Raw genomic sequence first — 20,678 nt, 5'->3', positions numbered from 1 at the left:
AGTGCTTTAATAGTATTACTGTACACACCAAGTTGTTATCAAACACTGCCATAGTTTTCGGCATTAGATTGAGCCACCAGTAAAAACACAATGAAGACAGTGTTACAGGACCTGTAATGCCAACCAGTCACCATACAGACAGGGGTTCAATAGTTAAATTAATGTGCTGATTATTTTCTCAAATAACCTTTTAAATGTCTAAAAAGACTTGCACATAACATTTTTCTTAAGCCCAAGGCGACATCTTCAAATATCCTGTTCACTCTAACCAACAGTCCAAAAAAGTCCCAGCAAAGTAGCTATTCTATTTACTGTCAACCAAGATACCAGGAATTATTCACATGTGAGAAGCTCTACCAGCTTCTGGCAATTTTGCTTTAATATAACTTCACTTTAGATATTACTTTGACTATAAAATGGTTTGATTTATGGAAGACATTAATATTACATCAACTGACTAATTGATTAATCATCTAGTTTTAGCTCTCTCCTGCTCATCTCAGATAAATTCCAATTATATCAAACCAAGTTCAAAATGATTACATTAATCCTATGAGAAAACATGTTGGAAGTGGTGCTCTTCAAAGGACAATGTCATCTTATCAGTGAGTGGGGTGACAAGTATGACAATGACTGTGTTGTGGGCACCACAGGTTTTTAATCTCAACTAAACAGCAGCTATCAGACTGATCTCCCAAAACAAAACAGTGAATGAATGAAGAACTTGCTCACCCCATTAAGACACTTAATGTTAAGACTGAGTGATCCATGATAATAGAACTGATGCAATGCCGATACAACATTCAGCTCATAATTTCAATAAAGGGGCATATGACAAGCTGCAGAATTGTACACGTCATGACAAAAAAGAGGAACTATGAAATAAATAACCTGTCACATGAAGTGGCCATGCATTAGAAACAATCAGCTCAGGCAGGGTCAAAAGCAACCATGGGCAGTCCACACGGCTCAGCTGAGCTAGGCCTGATACACAATTGAACAGACAAGTTCTTAGGAAATAAATAACAACCAAACTACTCTGTCTAGCAGCCTGAAAATACAGTTTACTAAAGCCCACCTTCGAGCAATTTCATTTACATAACCTCCTTACTTAGATAAGATTTAGTAAAGTTATATGTTTTGCAAAGGATTAACAGTTAACATGGGCTTTAGGGTGCACAGAGAGGGGTTGACCACGCCAGGCCTTCTGCCTACATAATGAAATTGCAGAACGAAATCTGGGATAGCCTACCTTCTCCACACCGACAGACAACGTTTAAAGCGAACGTATTTACCCAGCTGTCTAGGGTGTAGCAGTCAACAGCTTCACTGGGAAATAGCCCATAAAGACGAGGAGAGAGCATGTTGGGTACATACCATCGCAGTTCTCCCTTTCTCCTCTTGCATCTGTCAGGCCAGCGCTTGCCGCAGCCTTCGTCGCCTGATGTGCACAAGCATAAAGCCGCAGAATACACGGTGGGTCGTCTCAATTCACAGATATTGATAATACTCTGTTACAACTTGTGTGCGATGGGGTAATTTGATTTAAATATCCAGTGCCCATTCCTGGATTCTATCGTTTAGCATCAGTTTTCGCTTCAATTAAACACGGGAAAGGGGAGAATAAAAATCCCAAATGATAGCACGATCCAATTTTGTTCTTGCAAGGGATTTTCCTCACGGGAAATTCAGGCGTATTAAAATCTGCTTAGCCGTCTTCTTCTCTGTCCACCACGTTGCTTTTTCAATAATTATTCTGCCCATTGTTGTGCCCACATAATGCTGGGCCGGTCGCGCACACGAGACAACGGTGAGTTTGTTGCAATCGCCGTAGTGTTTCGTCCGAAATATGCTTCTACTGCAACACAATTTGTTCGTGTCCTGATCAATTCATGAGCAGACTGCGTGTGTGAAAGTGGTATTTCTGCCAGCTTTCCGATAATGGCGGCGGCCCTCCTCCCCGGACCTGGTTCTCCTCTTCTTTTCTTTGGGAAAAGGGAGCTGCAGAGACAGAAGCAGCGGAGAGACTCACCCAGCGGCGCCCTCACACAACTGCAGCAGGTCGGCTCTCTGCTGCTAGCTCACCAGTATACTGGGCTCGTTACTCCAAAGTAATCGATTTCTCAGCATTCAGCCCATTTTTTCAAAAGTATTGCCACAAACAAACCAACGAATGTTCCCCGAATGACAACGAATGACTACACAAACTCGTGTAGGGGTTAAACGAAATTTAAGTGAAGATTTGTGGCTTGATGTGACTTGTATTTAACCACGCATATAACGTTATACAGACATACATGTTTTTAACAACTAAGTTAACTTAGCTAACGTTAGCAAGTGAATGATTTCATCTTAACGTTAAGTAATGCGAATGTTACTGTACTACGTAAAGTGTGATAAAATACATTTAATAATTTAACTGAAATTGGAAAAGACGACATTTAAACTTTGCTCTGATAATTCGCGATAATTTAGAGTATTTGATGACAAACGTTACGCTAACGACTTGTTCATGTAGTAACAGCTGACATTATGTCAGTTGGCCACAAAAGGTCGTTGAGCAACAGTTATTTTAAACAACCCTAACTTATACCTAGGTTACTTAGTAATTTTAGCAGTCAACAAACTCTGTGCCTGTCACCTAAGTTAGCAACAGCAAGGATTAAAATGTATAAATTACAACTAACATTTATACAGTGGGATATGTAATTAAGTTTAGTAGTGCAAGAAGTAATGTTACTCAGATCATTAAATTAAAAATACTCCGTTAAGTTACAATGTCCTGCATTGAATCAAACTCAAGTTAAAATACATAAGTATTATCAGCTGAATTAGTTTTCAAAGTAAAAGTACTCATTTTTCAGAAGCTGTTAAAGGTGAAACTACTTTTACTTGCTTTACAGTCTGTAGTGTTGACCAGTCTTCCCAGTCTAGGGGCATGGCCCTTTCTCATAGGTTGTGTCAGAGGGGTTGTGAGATGATTAATGGGAGAGGAAATAAGAAAAAATAACTATATTCTGATACACAAATCTGTTTTTTTTGATCATTTGACCTCTTTGGGCCTTGAGCAGTTATTGCAATGATGTGAATAACTACGTGAGAATTTTGATGGGGAAATGTCTCTCCCTTTGGTGGAACTGCTAACAACTTAAAGGCATCTGAAATATGACAAGGAGGAGCCACAACTAGACATGATTTTTTTGTAAGTGGGCATAAGCCAAAAAGGTTAAGAACTTCTGGTTTAATGTTTAACAATGCATTGTAACTTATGAGCTTTCATGTGTCCTTTTAATGTAACATTTTAATCTGAAACGTAACTAAGTTGTTGTGATATAAATATAGTGCAGTAAAAATTACAATATTTTGCTCTAAATTGAGTATGAGTGTAAAGTAGTATAAAATGGAAACATGCAAAATTGGCGTTAATTACAGTACTTAAAGTGTAAGTAAATGTAGTTACATTCCACCACTGGTAAAGACCATAAACAGTAAACTCACTATTACGTAAATAGACAAACAGAGGGAAATGAGACTACAGCACACACATGGACCTTGAGAAGCCCTAGAGTTTCCCAAAGGTCCAAAGCAAGAAAAGGAATATCACTTCAGTAGAAACTGTATTTCAAAACGACTAAAACAAAGTGTATTGGAGGCAGCCACATATAGTCTAATATATTCATAAGTTGGCCTGTACAAGTTCACAGTACAGTACACTACCATTCAGCCCTTCCACCTTTAACAGAGTCTGGCATCACTCATGAGTAGCATATCTGATTACTTTGGCAAACCATTAACTTTAGCATTACTGCCTCCTAGTGGGTATATAGGCTATAAACTACCTCAAATTTTCAGTCACTTTTGTAATGATGGCTTAATGCTGTCACAGTGTTTTTTACTTTCTATAAAGATTTCAAGCTTTTTTTCTAGAAAGTACCATTGCTGTGCTGCAATTTTATTTGCCTGGATTCAGAAGCTCCCATTGGGAGTGCATTTAGTTTAGGCTGCTGGGAAAAGAAAGTCAGCCTGGCAATGGATAGTATAGTCTACGAGCTTCACCATCGGCTGTACAAGTAACTGAAACTGTGGCCACCACCAGCCAGCTGCTGAAGAGGGATATGGGAGAGTGTGTCCACTGTTCAACATCCGTGAGGCTGTTCATGCACTCTGATTATTAAGACCAGGTATGTGTTTATGCTGTGTTACAGATATACATGTACCTTATATTTGTATGGATGCATCTGTGTATATTTTTCTGATGTGCAAGATACATACAATTTTCTTGTCATGCTTGTACTGTATTGTAGTTAAATTCATTAAAACATTTGTGCTTGATGGTTGTGGAAGAAATACTGAGATCCTTTCCTTTATTAAAGTAGAAATGGCACACTGTAAAATGCTATTACGAGGAAATCAGGCATGCAAATAGGCATTCTGTCATGGGTTTTTAGAATCATCCTGATAAAAGTTTTAGACAATGGAGATTTTCGTCTGTTTGTGACGTTAGATGAGTGAGGCAGTCATCAAATTCATTAGGATTCATCTTCTGGGAATCAAATTTAATGGCAATCCATCCCTTTCAAAATAAGGCACCAGGTCAATGTAATTGATATTGCTACCACTAGGCAGAGCCCTAAGCCTTCCAATAATTCACAACATCAAGAGGAGTAGATCTAGTGATAAACTCATGTATGTTATTGTCCCAGTGATCATTCAAAGTTTGTTGCATTATTGATTTGAAAACTCAACCTCATGTTGACTGTTGTTTATTAAGAGAAGGCTGAGAAGATTTAAGATTAATACATCCTCAGTAGATATTTTTCCTGCAACATATACACATGTGTTTCCTTGTTGATACATGTTGTTTTGTTTTACACCTTGATCGAGTTATAAAGTAGCTGTTGTGGTGTAACAGGGATCTGGGGGGTGAGAGGCGGTAGAGGTGAGTACGGGGTGAAAGGGACAGCAGATGGGTGCTGAGGGAGCTCAGCACAAATGCTGGCGTCTCTACCAAGGGCGTACTGAACAGTAAGGAAAGCAATAGGTAACCCAAACAACCCAACTTCATAATTCCCTTTGAAGCATGAATAATGCAACATAACAGGTCAAAGATGGAAAGGAAAGAAGACAGTAAGAGACCATTTGATGAAGTAAAAGTTAGCATGAGGAGTTTTGATTGGCTAGATATGTGCTACAGATTATAGTTAATACTCACTATCTTTTATTCTTTCACATAAAATTTGACTGTCTGTGTGTGTGTGTGTGTGTGTGTGTGTGTGTATATGTGTGTCAAAGAGAGGGAGCGAGAAAATTGGAAGAAAGAGAACAGCCCATTTTCCATCCCGCCCAAATAAGTCATCATTTCTCTGTGAATCACTGTTACACTGAATCGGAAAACCTTAGCAAATTAAATACAAAATGGGAGAGAACGATTCATACATCTCAGAGTCAAACACTGTACACACAGTATGATAGGATTCCCTGGGTTTCTTCCAATATGTCGAAAGTTTAAAAATTAGTTTTTGAGTTTTTAATGTAATTATCTGAAATTGAAGTCAGGCAGAGGGTTGAATTAAACCTTACAGTCTTTTGGTTTTGAATTTGACAGAAGTGGATGTAGTGACAGTTGAGGTGGGCAGTAAGTGGGTGTACTCCTGAGAGGAAGTTGGTTTAAATCAATCATCTCAGCGGTCCTACCATACATATTTTAATAGCAGTTACACTTTTGGCAAGTGTTAGATTACAGTTGATCACACACAAAACGTTGGGTTATCAGAAGTTTAAACTAATTGAGGAAGGACAGCATTTAAAGCAGGCAGATGTACACATGCAGGAGATAGAACAAACTTTTAGAAAAAGTTATAGTTCACATCAGAGCTGAGCTCAAACAAATGGTCATAAAGGAAGACGCTGAACATCAGGAAATAGCTAAGAAGGAAATCCTTCTTACAGGAACTGCTAACAAAGTATGGAACACTTACTGAAAAGACTCAAATAACACAGAGGGATACCTCATGAGTTCAGGAGGTGAAGATGCACTCCACAGTGGAACCGTGGTTTATTTCTGATTGACTCTACTGTAAGTTTGTGCCAGATGTTTTTATGTGTAATGTGTGCAGAGTAGTGAAACCAGATGTGATAGGAGAGTGCCTTCATGTTTACACATGCTATATCTTAGATGTCCTTCAAAGGTATGTCATAAAATGCTGCCAGCAATCTGTACAAAAAACTGTATCTGCTGTATATTCTGTCTGAGATGCCTGTGAATGGTTTTGAAATACTTTTCTAATGATTCCAAAAGAGTAAACAGGAATTACGAAATACCCAAACATACCCAACTGTGTGTTTTTGAACAGGAACTGGGGTTTGTTTTAGGATCTATTAATATTTATCAGAGGAACAAACATGTAGTGTATTAAAAGTATCATTTCTTTTGTAATCACATTTTAGACAGTTGCTGTAGCCTGGAAGTGAGCACCTGCAGGGCAGACATGGATGCACCGTGCTCCTGTGAACATAAACTCTTAATAAACTCAACATACTATATACTCACATTTCAAAAAAACCTTGCTCCCAACAATAGGTATAATTATTCAGCATTCTTTAAGTTTACAGTGCATCCTGAAGTATACAGATCACAGAACCTTAGAATATTTCCTCAGAGCGCTGTTTAGCTCTGATAGGGGAACACAACAATACCTACCATTCTACTGTAGCCCGTAACCTTTCTTTGCCCACTAAATGATCAACTATCAACTCATTGTATTTTTGTGCTCTATACAAAATTGACCTGGAGTGACTGATCTTATTAATGGATGCTGGTGTGAATAGAGCACATATAATTGAGAGGGGGTGGGGGGTGGAACGAGGTAACTGAGTAAACTAAGGGGGCATGGAGGCTAGAAGAAAAAACTGGGAGAAATAATTGACTGAAACAATTCAGAACATAGGACTCTGGGAGGACTGCTTTCCATATATAGTAAAAGAGGCAAGGCACCAAAATTAGGGTTTTGAATGACACCAAATGGTACAAGATATTTAAAATAGTTTAATGAATGTGGCAGTGTCATGCGAGAGTGGTAGAGAGGGAGCAGCATGGGGATTTTTTCCTCCTCGCATTAAGAAATGAGTGAGACAGCCAGAGATTGAGAAAAAGAGCGAGAGGCTTTCTCCATCTGGGTAACATTATTCAGATTCCTCAGTGTTGGATATTTGATGATGCTGGCAAAGGAAAGGGAGTGAGGCATGGAGACGAGAGGGAGGGAAAATGGGGTGAGAGGAAAGTTGATGAGGGAAACCAGAGGAGGGCGCTGCTCTCTCACAGAGACGATGTAGCCTTGTGCAGCACTCCCCAAAAAATGCCAAGAGCAGGAGGGAGGGAGGAATAAAAGAAGCTAGGAACATGCAGACAGCACATTTGTTCATATGTTCATTATTATTGTGTTTAAAAAGTTATTTCTTTAATAGTGGAAGAGACAGAGACAGGCGGTCTTGCTGGTGAAACACCTCAATAACTCAAATCCCATGTGAATCTGTCTCAGCTTGTGGGAGAAAAGGGAGGAGGCAAACTAAATAGGGAGGGAAGGAAAGAAAGAATGTACTGAGATCTCATCATGTGATTTCTGTTTTTTTTCCATTTTATATAGCTGCACAGTGATTACATGTTTGTAGTTTGGGGCTCTTAGCAAAATTTTCCAAACCCTCTCTGCTTTCTGGCACTCTTTTTTTTTTTTTTTTGTGCATTATCCAACAGCTTACTTTCCTTTACTTTTTTTTGGCCCAGTGTGACGTGTTAGTGGAGTTCCTGCCCTTGTTTCATGCAGCATAGTATAGAGGGAAGAAGAAGAGGGACTCTCGAAGAGGCGCACATTTACTTGACCTGTCAAAGGGAAGATGAATTGAAGGTATAAACAAGAGGGGTTGTTTGTGTTTTGGCCTGAGAATGTATGCTTTGTCCTCACAGGGGAGCCAGACGAGGGGGAGGAAGGACGTGGAGAAAGAGCTGAGAGAAAGTGATTGACGTTGGGGAGAGAGAAGAGGATAAGTTTCCTAATTCTGTCGCCCATAGGCAAGGGTGGATGAGAAGTTACAGTTAAGGAGCCTGTCTGACACGGAAGGAGGAGCACCAGTCTGGGGGGGAACCACCAGTTCAGCCTTCTTCCAGCAACAATAGGACAGGATGAGGTACCAAGGCAGGGTAAGATCCTGATTTCCATGATGCTTCTTGTTGTGCCGTATTTTCATGTTAAATGCTGCACACTGACTGGATTGTATGTGTGTGTGCATTATCGGTGCTTTCACAAGTTCCGATCCACCAAGTCTCTCTCCTGGAGGGAAAAGCAAAACAGAAGAATGAGTCACTTAGAGACTTTTTCTTTTTTCTTTTTTTTTGCCTATGTGTGAGTCAGTGTGTGTTTTGGTTTTTGTATAAGCTGTACGCTTGGTATTTTTCCACCATATCCATTACTGGCACATCAGTGGTAGCGAGCCAGCTGTGGTACCAGAGCAAATCGCCCTGGGACAGAGTGGTGGGGCATGCCTTATAAGGAAGACAATCTGAATGTAGTCGGCCCAGCAGAGCTTAGTCATGGGGCCTAGAGCCAAGTCCCACTGCCTCCTCACTGGTTGTCACTGCTGCTGCACCTACAAACCTGCAAATTTCACTGGAGCTCCCTGGTGCTCAGAGTCAAATCCCCCATAAAGCACTCAAGCACTTCTGGGAGCCTGTCAGTTAGATCAGACTCTCACTGTTAGCTGTTATAGCAATCAATCCTCAGGCCAGTTCACTGACAACAAAGCTGCAAGGATTACTTGGTATACTGGTTATATCTCCATCCCAGACGGTATCTCAGCCACAGTGTCTTCATAAAAAATGATTTTCACATCCTTAAAAATTTCCTTTACCCCAGTGCAAGCAGTGTTTCTATGTTTTGTAAGCAAAGATGTGTTTTAGACAAGGCTTCTAATGTTGAAAAGTGAATTTTCTCCATGTCATGGTGATAAAATTCTTGAAAAAAAAGTAGTAAATGTAACTCATGACTGCTGAAAGATAGATCCTTGAAAACAATGTTTACCGTGTTTTAGAGTTTATGTTTTGTTGCTGATGAATCGGTGCACATCCAATGCGGTCTTAAGCAGAAAAAAATCAAGTGAGCGTAACAAAATTATTACACAAAATTGGATATTTCAAGACACTGAAAAGGCAGAAACTGCACAGACACTGTCCACACAGCAGATACTGTACATCTTAATAACAATTGAACATAAAAGGAACGAGATCTGAGGAAGATGGAATGAAAGATTCACACCAAAAGAGTCTATTACAATTCAAAGCCAGGAAGGTTTGATTTTTATGCTTTACACATAGAGGTGCTTTCTGTGTTTCATAATAATGTGCAAGCCCAACTTGAGCTATGTAACGTTATATGTGATAGGCTGTAACCACATGCACTGATAAAAGTCAAACTAAAGTAAATAAATATTTAAGTAAAGTAAATATTCTTGCGGAAGTTACTAGATTGAATGAAACATTCATCCACATCGCCTCAAAGCACATTTCATTCTAAGTATACAAACCATCAAAGAATTAGGGGAAATGTTGCAATTGGCCATGCTACGTGTTCACCGCATCCTTCACACCTAAAGCTGTGTTAGGATCATTTTGGTCTGATCTGCTAATTATTCCATTTTTGCCTTGCAGGTGTCGCAAATTTCTTGTTGACTAGGCATGCAAAAACACACTATCCCCAGAGTTGGATATCAAAGCATGCACAGCTGCTGACACCCACATAGAAAAGTTTAGTGGTATCTACTGAACGCCTGTCCTAAACCTGACCCTAACATTCCTTAGTTGTATCCTTTGGAAAATCTGACTGTTAACTGTAATTACTATCTGAAGGAATCCCACCTGCAAGAGTGGGAGAACAATACTCCAAGGTGAAGCAGAGAGGAGGGGCTGCAGTGGAAGTATTCAGTGGCTTTCCTTTGCTCTCACTTCTTGGCTATCTTCCACTGTTGTCCTCTTGTTATTTTAAGGTCTTTCCTGCATCCAGTGCTCAGAGATAATGCCCTTTTACCGGTATTAACCAGCCAAATGAGACCCTTGAGAGGCTCTTGCATTCAAGAAAAACAGAAGTCCTGTGGAAGTCTAGCCCCTTTGTTCCACTTTCTGCTTGTTTTTTCAATGAATATGTGAAGAAAAACCAGCGAGGCTTCTCTCTGAAATATATCTTTGACACTGAAGACAGAGTGCAGCTGGTTTGACTGGGGCGTAGTGCATTGATTACACACTGAATTGTGTGTCTGGATATTTATCATCAGTAAGTATTGACTTTTGACATTCGTTATCTCTTTTATATGAATGTATGTGTATGACTGTGCATGTGGTTGAGTGTGTAATATCATACTTTAGGGCATATCTGAGAGGTTCACGCTGCAGACTGATAATTTTTTTTTTCTGTCTGCACTATAATGTTTGCCATCACAGTGGGGTTGACATGTACACACACTTTCGCTGTGGCATTGGTTAAACCCCATCTGGTGATATAGAGCTTTGTGTACTGTACATACATCATAATACACTATCTCACTATCGCATAATAGAAGAGTCTATCCTGCCTGTTTATCATTTGGATTCCTTAAATGTCTTCATTGTTTAATCTTGGCAAGGCTTGGCGGAGCTGTTCTTAATTTGTTTTTTTACAGTGTTGTTTTTGTGATGTTGGTCAATAGGTCTGGAGTCATTAACCCTGAAATATTTTTTGAAATACTTATCAGTGGATTCTATCTTGTATTATATTTTTATTGTAATATTGAGCACCAGATGTTAATTCTTTCATAACTGGGTGAAGGTATCATGCTTTAATCAAATGAGAATAGGCCTTTTGCATCCTCTGCTGGTCAAAATTGTGTAACTACACCTGTTACAAGGTTATCAGTAGGAACAGAAATCTTATGTGTGTACTCTCAAGTGCTTCATTTCTGTATCTCTCTGAAATGTTCGTCCTTCCCTCTCCTCCTACAGGAAGTGGATGTTGAAGGAAGAGTGCGCCTGGTGATGGAGAGTTCCCTGTCCGCCCGGGACAGGGTCGGGGTGCAGGACTTTGTCTTGCTGGAAAACTACAACAGTGAGGCAGCCTTCATAGAGAACCTACGGAGACGCTTCAGAGAAAACCTCATCTATGTAATAAAGCCAATTTTCTTCATATGTTCCAAAACATTTCAGTTGGTGTGATGAGACATATTTGAATGTGTTCTAATATTTTGGCTCAGACGTATATTGGCTCAGTTTTGGTGTCGGTGAACCCTTACAAAGAGCTGGAGATTTACTCCAAGCAGCAGATGGATCGCTACAGAGGCGTCAGTTTCTATGAGATATCACCTCACATGTGAGTCACTTCATGGTCCTCAAACATTTGTTTTTATCAAACTCCTCTCTCGTCCTCCACTGTCAACAGCCCAGCTTATGATCACACGGCATGTTGAGAAAGATATATTACTAATATTACATTCTGATCAAACAGGATTTATTGGCATGAGGCATTCAGTAATATGCTGGGTATGTGTGTATTGCCTTAAATCTGAGACCTCTGCACAGGCTTTCTATAGCTTAATAAATACACTGAATAACACTGTATAACCTTAGGGCTGCAGCTAACAATTGTTTTCATTATCAGTTAATCTAATTAAAATGATAGGTTGACTATTTAACAACTGTCCAGGGACTACAGATGAAAAATAGTCTTTTGGCTAACTCTGCCACATTTGCATCTATGCTTATTAATGTGCACTGTCCCTGCTAAATTAAACTGATTAAAAATGAAAAACAAAGCATTTCCATTGCATTAATTTGCGTGACTTACATTGATGTGTAGTTGAAGCTGCTTTCGTGTTTTCCCTCAGCTACGCCTTGTCAGACAACACTTACCGAGCCATGCGGACCGAGAGGAAGGACCAGTGTATTCTCATATCGGGTGAGAGCGGAGCAGGTAAAACAGAGGCCTCCAAGAAGATCCTCCTCTACTATGCTGTCACCTGCCCCACTAATGATCACATGGCTGCCCTTGGTGACCGCCTACTGCAGTCTAACCCTGTCCTGGAGGTATTTAACCTTTGGCATTTCAAACTGTACAGCCAGTGTCACAGGCTTATTTGTCTTTATATGATATTATTTGGGTTATCTGAAAAATCTGGATTACCTTTGCATATTTGTAAATACTTTTAGTTTTTTCCTGATTGTTTGTGTTTTTCTATTGTTGCTCTTGATTTCACTTCCTCCCTCTAATTTCCTGCCTTTTTTGCTTTGCACAGGCATTTGGCAACGCCAAAACACTTAGGAATGACAACTCGAGCCGCTTTGGAAAATACATGGATGTTCAGTTTGACTTCAGGGTAAACACTTCCTCCTTGGCTTTCTCGCTTTTTATAGAAATCATATGTGCTTACACTGCACTGACAACAGCAGTTATTTTATTAATATTATTTAAAAAAGCTCAAACATTAAAACCTCTAGAGTGCTAAACCGGATTTTAACAGTTGCTCCCATCTTTTTCTGAAATTTCTCCCAGGGGACACCAGTGGGCGGTCACATCCTGAACTACCTGCTGGAGAAATCCCGTGTAGTGCACCAGAACCATGGTGAGAGGAACTTCCACATCTTCTATCAGCTTCTGGATGGGGGGGATGACAACTTGCTTAACACACTCGACCTGGAAAGAAACCCTCAAAGCTACCAGTATCTGGTCAAGGTGTGTGTGGTGCAGAAGCTTGGTGAATTACTTGTTTTCAAGCAGAGGCCATCATTTGTGGTGTAATATTTCACTGTGTTGTTCAGGGCAACTGTCCCAGACTCAGCTCCGTCAGTGACAAGAATAATTGGAAAGTTGTGATGAAGGCGCTGCCTGTTATTGGCTTCACAGAGGAAGAAGTGCAGGTCAGTAAAAACAATTACAGCATTGAGTGACGGTTGCCTGAATTCAGGCAGCAACATTACTGTTTTGTTTTTCACTCATGTCCTCTGGTTTACCACGTTTACCACATTAAAGTGGAACACACTAAATGGTAAAGTCACAGGAATGGATCAGAGATGAGCAATGTTCTTACAGTTTGCACCATGACTCCACCATGTCCACAGTTTATCATTCTACGTTTTTCATCGCATTTCTTATCATCAAAAACACATGCAGGACAACTCTACATGAATCCAAACTTACATCTGTATTATTTGCATTAATACGTTTTCATTGAAAAAACACATTTTTGTATCCTTAAGGCTATTTGTAATGCTATTTTTATATCATCATAGTTTCACTGGCTTTTTTAGACAGTTTTGAATCCTGCATTTTTAACATCAACTTGCTGCCTCAAGCATTTGAGCTGACCTCTTAAATATGAGAGTTAAGTACAATTTACGCATATCTGATTATATATTAATGATTATATTCTCACTGACTACATATATTAATTTAGTTAAAAAATAATAGATGGTTCATCTGTGCGGCTGTTGTCATCTGTTTTTCCTGTGTCTGGCTCTCAGAAATTGCTAAATATCATCGGCAGTATTCTCCATCTGGGAAACACTCAGTTTGGGGAAGGGGAGGAAGGAGAAACTTATATCACCACTGAGACTCAGATAAACAATCTTTCGAAGGTCAGAACCGTCCCACTAGTATTAATGGATGTTCAAATATGCACAAAAACTCGCAAAAAGGCATGGCTGGGAACAGATGTGTTGTTGTTTTCCAGCTGCTGGGTGTTGATGGCTCAGCCCTCAGGGAGGCACTCACTCACAAGAAGCTCACTGCCAAAGGAGAGGAGGTGACGTTTTCTTTTTGTCCTTGCTCCTCGTGTTATCAATTGTTTTGTGTGTATTGTATAAATTTGTGGTTGTACTTGCTTTTGTGTGTTACAGATGATAAGCCCTTTAAGTTTTGAGCAGGCAGTGGCTGCCCGTGATGCCTTAGCCAAGGCCGTGTATGGTCGGACCTTCACTTGGTTGGTGGAGAAGATCAACCAGTCGCTGGCTGTGAAGGTACAGTAAGAGTCCCTATTACAACTCAAAGACAGCAGTGGAGCTGTTGCTGTGTTTTGCCACTGATTGCATGCTGTGATATGTTTTGCAGGATGAAATCTACCACAGCAGTAAGGCCTCCTCAGTTATAGGACTTCTAGATATCTATGGCTTTGAGGTCCTACAGCACAATAGGTATGAGTTAGTCACATCTTAATGCTTAAAGTTATTGTGAGTAATTGTTATATATTCGTGCCAATAAAGCTAATTTGAATTGAATTGTCTCTAATGCACATAGTGTTTGCACATAACTCTAGAAAACCAAATTTTCCTAATATTTCGGCCCACAGTTTCGAGCAGTTCTGCATCAACTACTGCAATGAGAAGCTCCAGCAGCTGTTTATTGAGCTCACCCTGAGATCTGAGCAGGAGGAGTATGAGACAGAGGGAATTGCAGTGAGTTCATTCCTGTTTAGGTAAACATATAAGTTTGATATATCTGTTAATATTTATATTTCCATGCTAACACAACATTGTTCTCCTCCAAACGTTCCCTTCTAATGTCAGTGGGAGACGGTGCAATACTTTGACAACAAGATCATTTGTGACCTGATAGAGGAAAAACACAAAGGCATCATCTCCATTCTGGTGCGGATTACAACTCCTAGTTTATATGTTATTCTCCATATATGGTGTTGTCTTACCTTCTGTCGCTGTAGGTGACGTTAAACAGTGTGATGTTTTCAGGATGAGGAGTGTCTGAGGCCTGGAGAGACCTGCGATGTATCCTTTTTAGAGAAACTGGAAGACACACTGGGCGACCATCCCCATTTTGTTACGTAAGCATCATCTTATGTCAAATATTAATTTGACATACAGTAAAAAGGCTCTTCTAATTGCAGTTACATTTCTGTGATTGTTTTTATATGTGTGTGTGTGTGCGTGCATGTGTGTGTGTGTGCCTCTCAGTCACAAGTTGGCAAATGGAAAAACTCGCAGGGTGATGAGCAGGGAAGAATTCAGGCTGCTGCATTATGCTGGGGAGGTAAACTACAATGTCAATGGTAAGCTGTAATTTATCACTAGACCAACGAGCTGACTATTCTTATTAATGCATTTATTCCCTTGTAAGAGGCATTACAGAGCATAACCCACAACCCACTAATTTCTTAATGACAGTGTTTATGTTTCCCATTCAGGTTTCCTAGACAAGAATAATGATTTGCTGAACAGGAACCTGAAGGAGGTGAGGATAATAAAAATGTACATGGTAGAGCCTCACCAAAACTTTAAAAAAAACCCTGAACAGGAAGAGGGGTGTGTGCTGTGTTGACATGTGGTTGTGTGGTTTGGTCTCTGTTTAGGTCATGTGCCAGTCAGACAACCAGATCCTAAAGCACTGCTTCCGTAGAGAGGAAGTGATGGACCAGAAACGCCCAGAGATGGTGAGAATTATGCTCACTTTGTATCCCTCTTCTCTTTTAGCTGTTTCTGATCAGTTTTAGGTGTGGTTTTAAACCAAAAGTATTTCTGTGGTTTATAGGTAGCCATAATAAAGACACCACTTTCTCTTTCTTTCAAATTGTTTTTCCCATAGTTTCATATTTTTTATTTGTCCTTTAGGCTGCCACTCAGTTTAAAAACAGCCTGATGAAGCTCATGGAGATCCTCATGTCTAAAGAGCCGTCCTACGTGCGCTGTATTAAACCTAATGATGCCAAGCAGCCAGGTACACTATATTGTATATTATTGTACTAGTGAAATATTGCTACTTGTGCTATAATGGCTTACATGGTGGCTAAAAATACAATTTCCAGACACTTCAGCCCAACATAGCCACGACACTGTGCATCTAATTTTCCTTGTTTAATATAAATTTTGTTCACACTCCCCAATTAATTAACTTTGAGTCTACTCTGTCAGTCTTTCTCAGTGGTTAATGCTGGAGTCAGTGAAACTCAACAATTCCTGCACAATGAAAGGAAGGAAATAAATTATGCTCTCTGAAGCATTTTAATGTGAAAGAGATTAAGGAAGTGTTGGGTTTGCATCAACAACAGAGGTGATATGATCAGAAAACAATATAAAGATAAAAAGGACATATAAAACAAGGAAAATTAGAAATAGAGGCAGGTCTAATAATACATATAAAAAATGAAGGCCTCAGTCCCTTCTTACTTCTTACCTACTGTATGCTATCTAATGTATAGTATATACACCAGTGAATAAAATCTCTCCTTGCAGGAAGGTTTGATGAAGTTCTGGTCAGACACCAGGTGAAGTACCTGGGTCTGATGGAAAACCTGAGGGTCAGGAGAGCTGGCTTTGCCTATCGACGTCGCTTTGAAGCCTTCCTGCAGAGGTGACTGACCTTCACACCTAATGACTTACAGCCTCAGTGACTGTTCATTCTGTTTACTCTGTATTCAGCCCTCTGTAATTATAATTATGTACAAATGGCCTAGGTATAAGCCTCTGTGTCCTGAGACCTGGCCCAATTGGCATGGCAGACTCGCAGATGGTGTCTCGACATTGGTCAACCACCTGGGCTACAAAGCAGAAGAGTACAAACTGGGCAGGTAATGTCTTGTTAGGGGGAGATGGAGAGTGGGATGAGAGTTTGATCAGTAGGTACTGAGATTATGGGGCCACCTAGGCTACATGCATGAGTGCAAACCACGCAAGTATTCATTGTACCTTTGTGTTGATTAAGAAATTATTTTATCTACTTTCTGCAGGTCAAAAATCTTCATCCGTTTCCCAAAAACTCTCTTCAACACTGAGGATGCACTAGAAGCAAAAAAGCCAGAGATAGGTAAGTAACGGTAGGATTGTAAACATTGGGGAATCAGAAAATGAACAAAGGAAATACGTGACTCAGAGTCACATATTGATAACGTACGGAGAGTCCATTTTTGTGGGATAAATCCCATGTTGAACTATGAATCAGTTCCCACGCCGGAGGCCTCCACAGCAGAACCTCTGGATCACCTCGACTGAAAAGCCGAAATCCACCTTTACTTTCTTTTCTTGGATGTTTTCCAGCTTTGACCCTGCAGACATCATGGAGAGGCTACAGGGAGAGAGCCAAGTACCAACGCATCAGACACGCAGGTCAGAGCACTTCCCACCCCTCATAGTTTCTAACCTCTCCTTTACAGAACAGTCTCACTGTGTTCCTAAAACTGAAATAAAAAACAGGGATGACAACTCACAGAAGTGAGTTTTACTTTCATTTTTACTTCTCATAAATGTTGATTTTGGATTTTTTGTCCATTGTCATATTGGTTTGAAAAATGTACAGTATGTACTGTACATGCACGTAAACATGCTTTTGGATGGCCACATGGTCCACATTCCAGCTCATGTGTTTGGGTGTACATGTTTATGTTATTTTTCTGTAGATTTAACTTAATTTCACCTTTCCAGCATTCCTCTCTGGGCCTAAGCTGACTTTCTGTTTAAGTATGCTATACTAACATTGGTATGTTGTCTTTGGCTGAGTATAAAAGTCATCTTGGTGTTAATATATGCATGTATGTGTATGTATAGTGATAGTGATCCAGTCTGGGTGGCGAGGGATGAAAGCACGCAGGAGGGCTAAGAGGCGTCGACAGGCTGCTGAGTTAATACGCAGGTGCTTGACTGATACTTTGTTCATGTTTGTTTGTCTATGTATTTTTGCGATTGCGTTTTGCATTTATAGTACATTTCCTTCTTTGAACCTTTTTTTTCCAGGTTCATAAAAGGCTTCATCTACCGTCATGAGGAATACTGCCCTGAGAATGAGTATTTCCTGGATCATGTACGCTACTCCTTCCTAAAGAATCTACGGAAAAACCTGCCCAAGAGCGTTTTGGACAAAAGCTGGCCGACACCTCCTCCCTCCCTGGTTGAGGTACAAACACACCCTACACACATAACATACAGATAAAAGAATGCACAAGTACAAGTAAGAATCTGTAGAATTAGTAATGCAAATTCTTCGTTGTCAATTCTATGGTGCCTACAGGCCTCTGAGCACTTGTGGAGGCTGAACATGAGAAACATGGTCCTGAAGTACTGCAGGAGGGTCCAACCTGAATGGAAGAAGCAGGTACACAAACAGCATGGCCTTCCTTTTTTTTCTTTAATAAATACTAAAATTTTTCATCTTGCTTGATTCTTATTATTATTTATTTGTCCTCTAGATGATGCAGAAGGTTGTAGCCAGTGAGGTCTTCAAGGACCAGAAAGACAGCTACCCTCAGAGTGTTGGAAGGCTGTTTTTGGACTCCAGGCTGGGTATGTGTTAAAACATACATTCATCACCTCTGTAGAAACACCATACAGATGAGGTACCAAAAAAACATGTAACATTGACATTGACATTTTCCCATTGCTTTGTATAGAAAATGAACAAATCAATCTTAAAGTCGTCCAGACTCTTGGCAATGACAAAGTGCAGGTGAGATTGATCCTTTTCCCCCCTATGTGATGATGATAATAAAGGTTTGTGAGCTTTCAGCAGCCTTACAGTGATATGTCTCCCTCTCAGTACGGTGTTTCAGTTGTGAAGTACGACAGGAGGGGTTTCAAGCCTCGCCCTCGCCAGCTGCTTCTCACTAACAGCTTTGCTGTGCTGGTGGACAGGACCAAGATCAAACAGAGGATTGACTACACAGCTCTGAGAGGTAAACACCAGCCCCGAGTGGGGAAGTGAGGGGCACAATTTGAGAAATGTATTATCTTAAGATATTGAGAGAGCTCATTATCATTTGTTTTGTAATTTTTGCTAGGAGCTACTACAGTTGTACCAGTTTTCAAATTAAGTTTAGTTTTCTTTGGCCTTCAACAGTCATAATATCTCAATAACTGGAACTTGTCTGTGCACTTCTGCCGAAATATCCATGGCAACCAAGTGGTGTTTGTATACAATGCGCCAAAAAAATGTTTCTCAAAGAAAGAAACTATTAACTGAGAGGATGACCATTTATAATGAAATCAATTCAGCAGGAGATGGGGTCATAGCTTTTGGATACCGACCTTTTTTGATTCATTGTTGTTTTAGTGTTACAGATATTGAACCAGTAATTAACTTAACATAGTTTTTCACTAACAAAAGAATGTGGCTAAAACGTTTCTGATTAATGCATGGGGATTGTGTTCTTTAGTTCGGTGAGTCCAAACCAGGTTTTCTCTTTTAACAGGTATCTCTGTGAGCTCTCTCAGCGATGGGATGTTTGTTCTGCACATGCCCAGTGAGGACAATAAGCAGAAGGTACAGTAAGACGGCGCACTCATTACCATTTACTACTGCAAAACCATTTTACCACTCTTTAATCCAGCTGTGTGTCCCTCAGGGCGACGTGGTGCTACAATGCAGCCATGTGATTGAGCTGGTGACAAAACTAGCCATTATGGCGAGCAAGGTCAACTACGTCAACGTCAGCCCGGGCAGGTGAGGCCTGTCAGACTGCTTCTCTATGATGGTTGTTGCCAACCCAACAGTACTCATCTCCCAATCCCGTCTCTATTTGTTACCTCCCAGTATTAGGTTTGCTGTGGCTCGAGGCAAGGAGGGAATCATTGATTTCATCAGGGGTTCAGAGCTGAAGGTAGCCAAAGGCAAGCGAGGACATCTGCTAGTGGTGAGTCACAGGCTGCTCTGATGTCATGTGTGGAGCCTGCCGGGAGGACTTTTTTTATATTAAGAACACTTCGGCCAGCTGACTGTGTTCACTCTGGTTTCACTCTGCAGACTGCCCCTCGGATCAACGCCACATGAAGAAACAGAAAACAGCAACCAGACAAACAGTAATCCTTTTAGCTAACTGGAGGATTGCCACTCAGAAGTTGTCATCATATTAGTTAGTTTGTAGCCGACAGGATGATACCACAAGCACACACAACATACTCAACAGAAGGAAGATTGTTTATTAATTCATATACATCACCATTATTACAAGAATGTCGTTATTGCTGCAATAACTATTGCTAATGTTTTTTAACGATTAGAAAATCATACCATGAAGTCGTCACTGTTTCAAATGCTTCATTTCTTTATTGACAGTCATACAAATTGTACACAAATATATTTAAATACATAAAATATAAAATGTCTTGTCATGTGAAACACTTTTTCTCTATATTGTAAGAAAAATAAAACAAACCACTTTGAAATAAATAGCATGTCAATAAATATGTTAATAAATAGTAAATATATCTTTGGAAAGTCCAGTAGATTGAGGGCTTGGGGAAAAACAGTTGGGAAGTGTTCTCTCCGCTCTGGTAGAGGCAAGACAGAAACTCTGGGAAATACCCAAGAAAGCCCTTGAATATACATCATGTAAAACCATTTGACTAGCTTAAAGAGAGCTCCATGTAAACACCACTGAAACTGATTAAAGTTACCAACTGTTATTACAATTTTCTGCTAGGTGCTGACAGTTTGTGTGCGTGTGTGTGTTGTCAAGGTCACAGCTTTCTTTTTTCAGTGCTGAGTCATTTATATTTTTGAAGCCAGTAGGAGGAAGTCTCTTGCCAGCTTGGTGAGGTAAAGGTCTAGATCCCTCAAAATGATGTAACCCTCTACTCGGCGGTCCCACACTGTTTTGGAGCTGGTTTCTGGGTTCAGTGGTTCCTGTACCTTATGAGAGGTTGGCTTCATCCAGGAGCTCTGCATGTAACTCAA

The 20,678-nt window shown here is 40.1% G+C and overlaps 3 protein-coding genes across 10 annotated transcripts in view; 1 reads left to right on the top strand and 2 right to left on the bottom strand.

The window, feature by feature from the left end:
- arhgap35b (Rho GTPase activating protein 35b) overlaps positions 1 to 2,506 on the bottom strand; it is a 12,913-nt gene extending 10,407 nt beyond the window's left edge. Inside the window, exon 1 of the mRNA XM_046039029.1 lies at positions 1,378 to 2,506. The gene's annotated coding sequence lies outside the window, so the exon portion shown is untranslated. The remainder of the gene's footprint in view (positions 1 to 1,377) is intronic.
- myo1ca (myosin Ic, paralog a) lies at positions 2,294 to 20,413 on the top strand. 4 transcript variants are annotated; one of them, XM_046039036.1, is made up of 33 exons: positions 2,294 to 4,181; positions 7,961 to 8,194; positions 11,021 to 11,179; positions 11,269 to 11,384; positions 11,899 to 12,097; positions 12,307 to 12,387; positions 12,564 to 12,743; positions 12,830 to 12,928; positions 13,532 to 13,645; positions 13,741 to 13,812; positions 13,907 to 14,026; positions 14,118 to 14,200; positions 14,356 to 14,461; positions 14,573 to 14,653; positions 14,753 to 14,844; positions 14,975 to 15,069; positions 15,205 to 15,251; positions 15,370 to 15,450; positions 15,629 to 15,734; positions 16,250 to 16,367; positions 16,471 to 16,584; positions 16,744 to 16,820; positions 17,051 to 17,119; positions 17,558 to 17,642; positions 17,744 to 17,903; positions 18,018 to 18,101; positions 18,196 to 18,289; positions 18,397 to 18,452; positions 18,543 to 18,678; positions 19,195 to 19,265; positions 19,333 to 19,445; positions 19,536 to 19,635; positions 19,746 to 20,413. In XM_046039036.1, the coding sequence occupies exons 2-33, from the start codon at positions 8,177 to 8,179 to the stop codon at positions 19,770 to 19,772; spliced, it is 3,153 nt and encodes a 1,050-aa protein (XP_045894992.1). In that variant the 5' UTR covers positions 2,294 to 4,181; positions 7,961 to 8,176; the 3' UTR covers positions 19,773 to 20,413. The 4 variants fall into 4 exon arrangements, with proteins under 4 accessions (XP_045894992.1, XP_045894990.1, XP_045894994.1 ...); XM_046039034.1 differs by lacking the exon at positions 2,294 to 4,181 and adding an exon at positions 7,664 to 7,901 and having other exon boundaries at positions 8,066 to 8,194; XM_046039038.1 differs by lacking the exon at positions 2,294 to 4,181 and adding an exon at positions 9,698 to 10,316 and having other exon boundaries at positions 7,664 to 8,194.
- The window catches only part of LOC123962749, a 34,905-nt gene continuing 34,270 nt past the window's right edge, over positions 20,044 to 20,678 (bottom strand). For all 5 annotated transcript variants that reach the window (XM_046039043.1, XM_046039041.1, XM_046039042.1 and 2 more), the window contains one exon: positions 20,044 to 20,678. In XM_046039043.1, coding sequence (XP_045894999.1) covers positions 20,493 to 20,678 — 186 coding nt within the window. In that variant the 3' untranslated portion in view covers positions 20,044 to 20,492.

This window comes from Micropterus dolomieu, linkage group LG23 (genome assembly GCF_021292245.1).
Source record: "Micropterus dolomieu isolate WLL.071019.BEF.003 ecotype Adirondacks linkage group LG23, ASM2129224v1, whole genome shotgun sequence".
In the NCBI taxonomy this organism is placed as follows: Eukaryota; Metazoa; Chordata; class Actinopteri; order Centrarchiformes; family Centrarchidae; genus Micropterus; species Micropterus dolomieu.
Note: the sequence above shows the minus strand (reverse complement) of the source record. Positions and strands in the feature narration are given on the sequence as shown.

Bases quoted from the DNA above. Each gene is read 5' to 3' on its own strand.
- myo1ca (XM_046039036.1), top strand. The intron at 12,929-13,531 runs GTCAGTAAAAAC...TCTGGCTCTCAG, and splicing joins TCACAGAGGAAGAAGTGCAG to AAATTGCTAAATATCATCGG. The intron at 18,290-18,396 runs GTATGTGTTAAA...TGCTTTGTATAG, and splicing joins GTTTTTGGACTCCAGGCTGG to AAAATGAACAAATCAATCTT.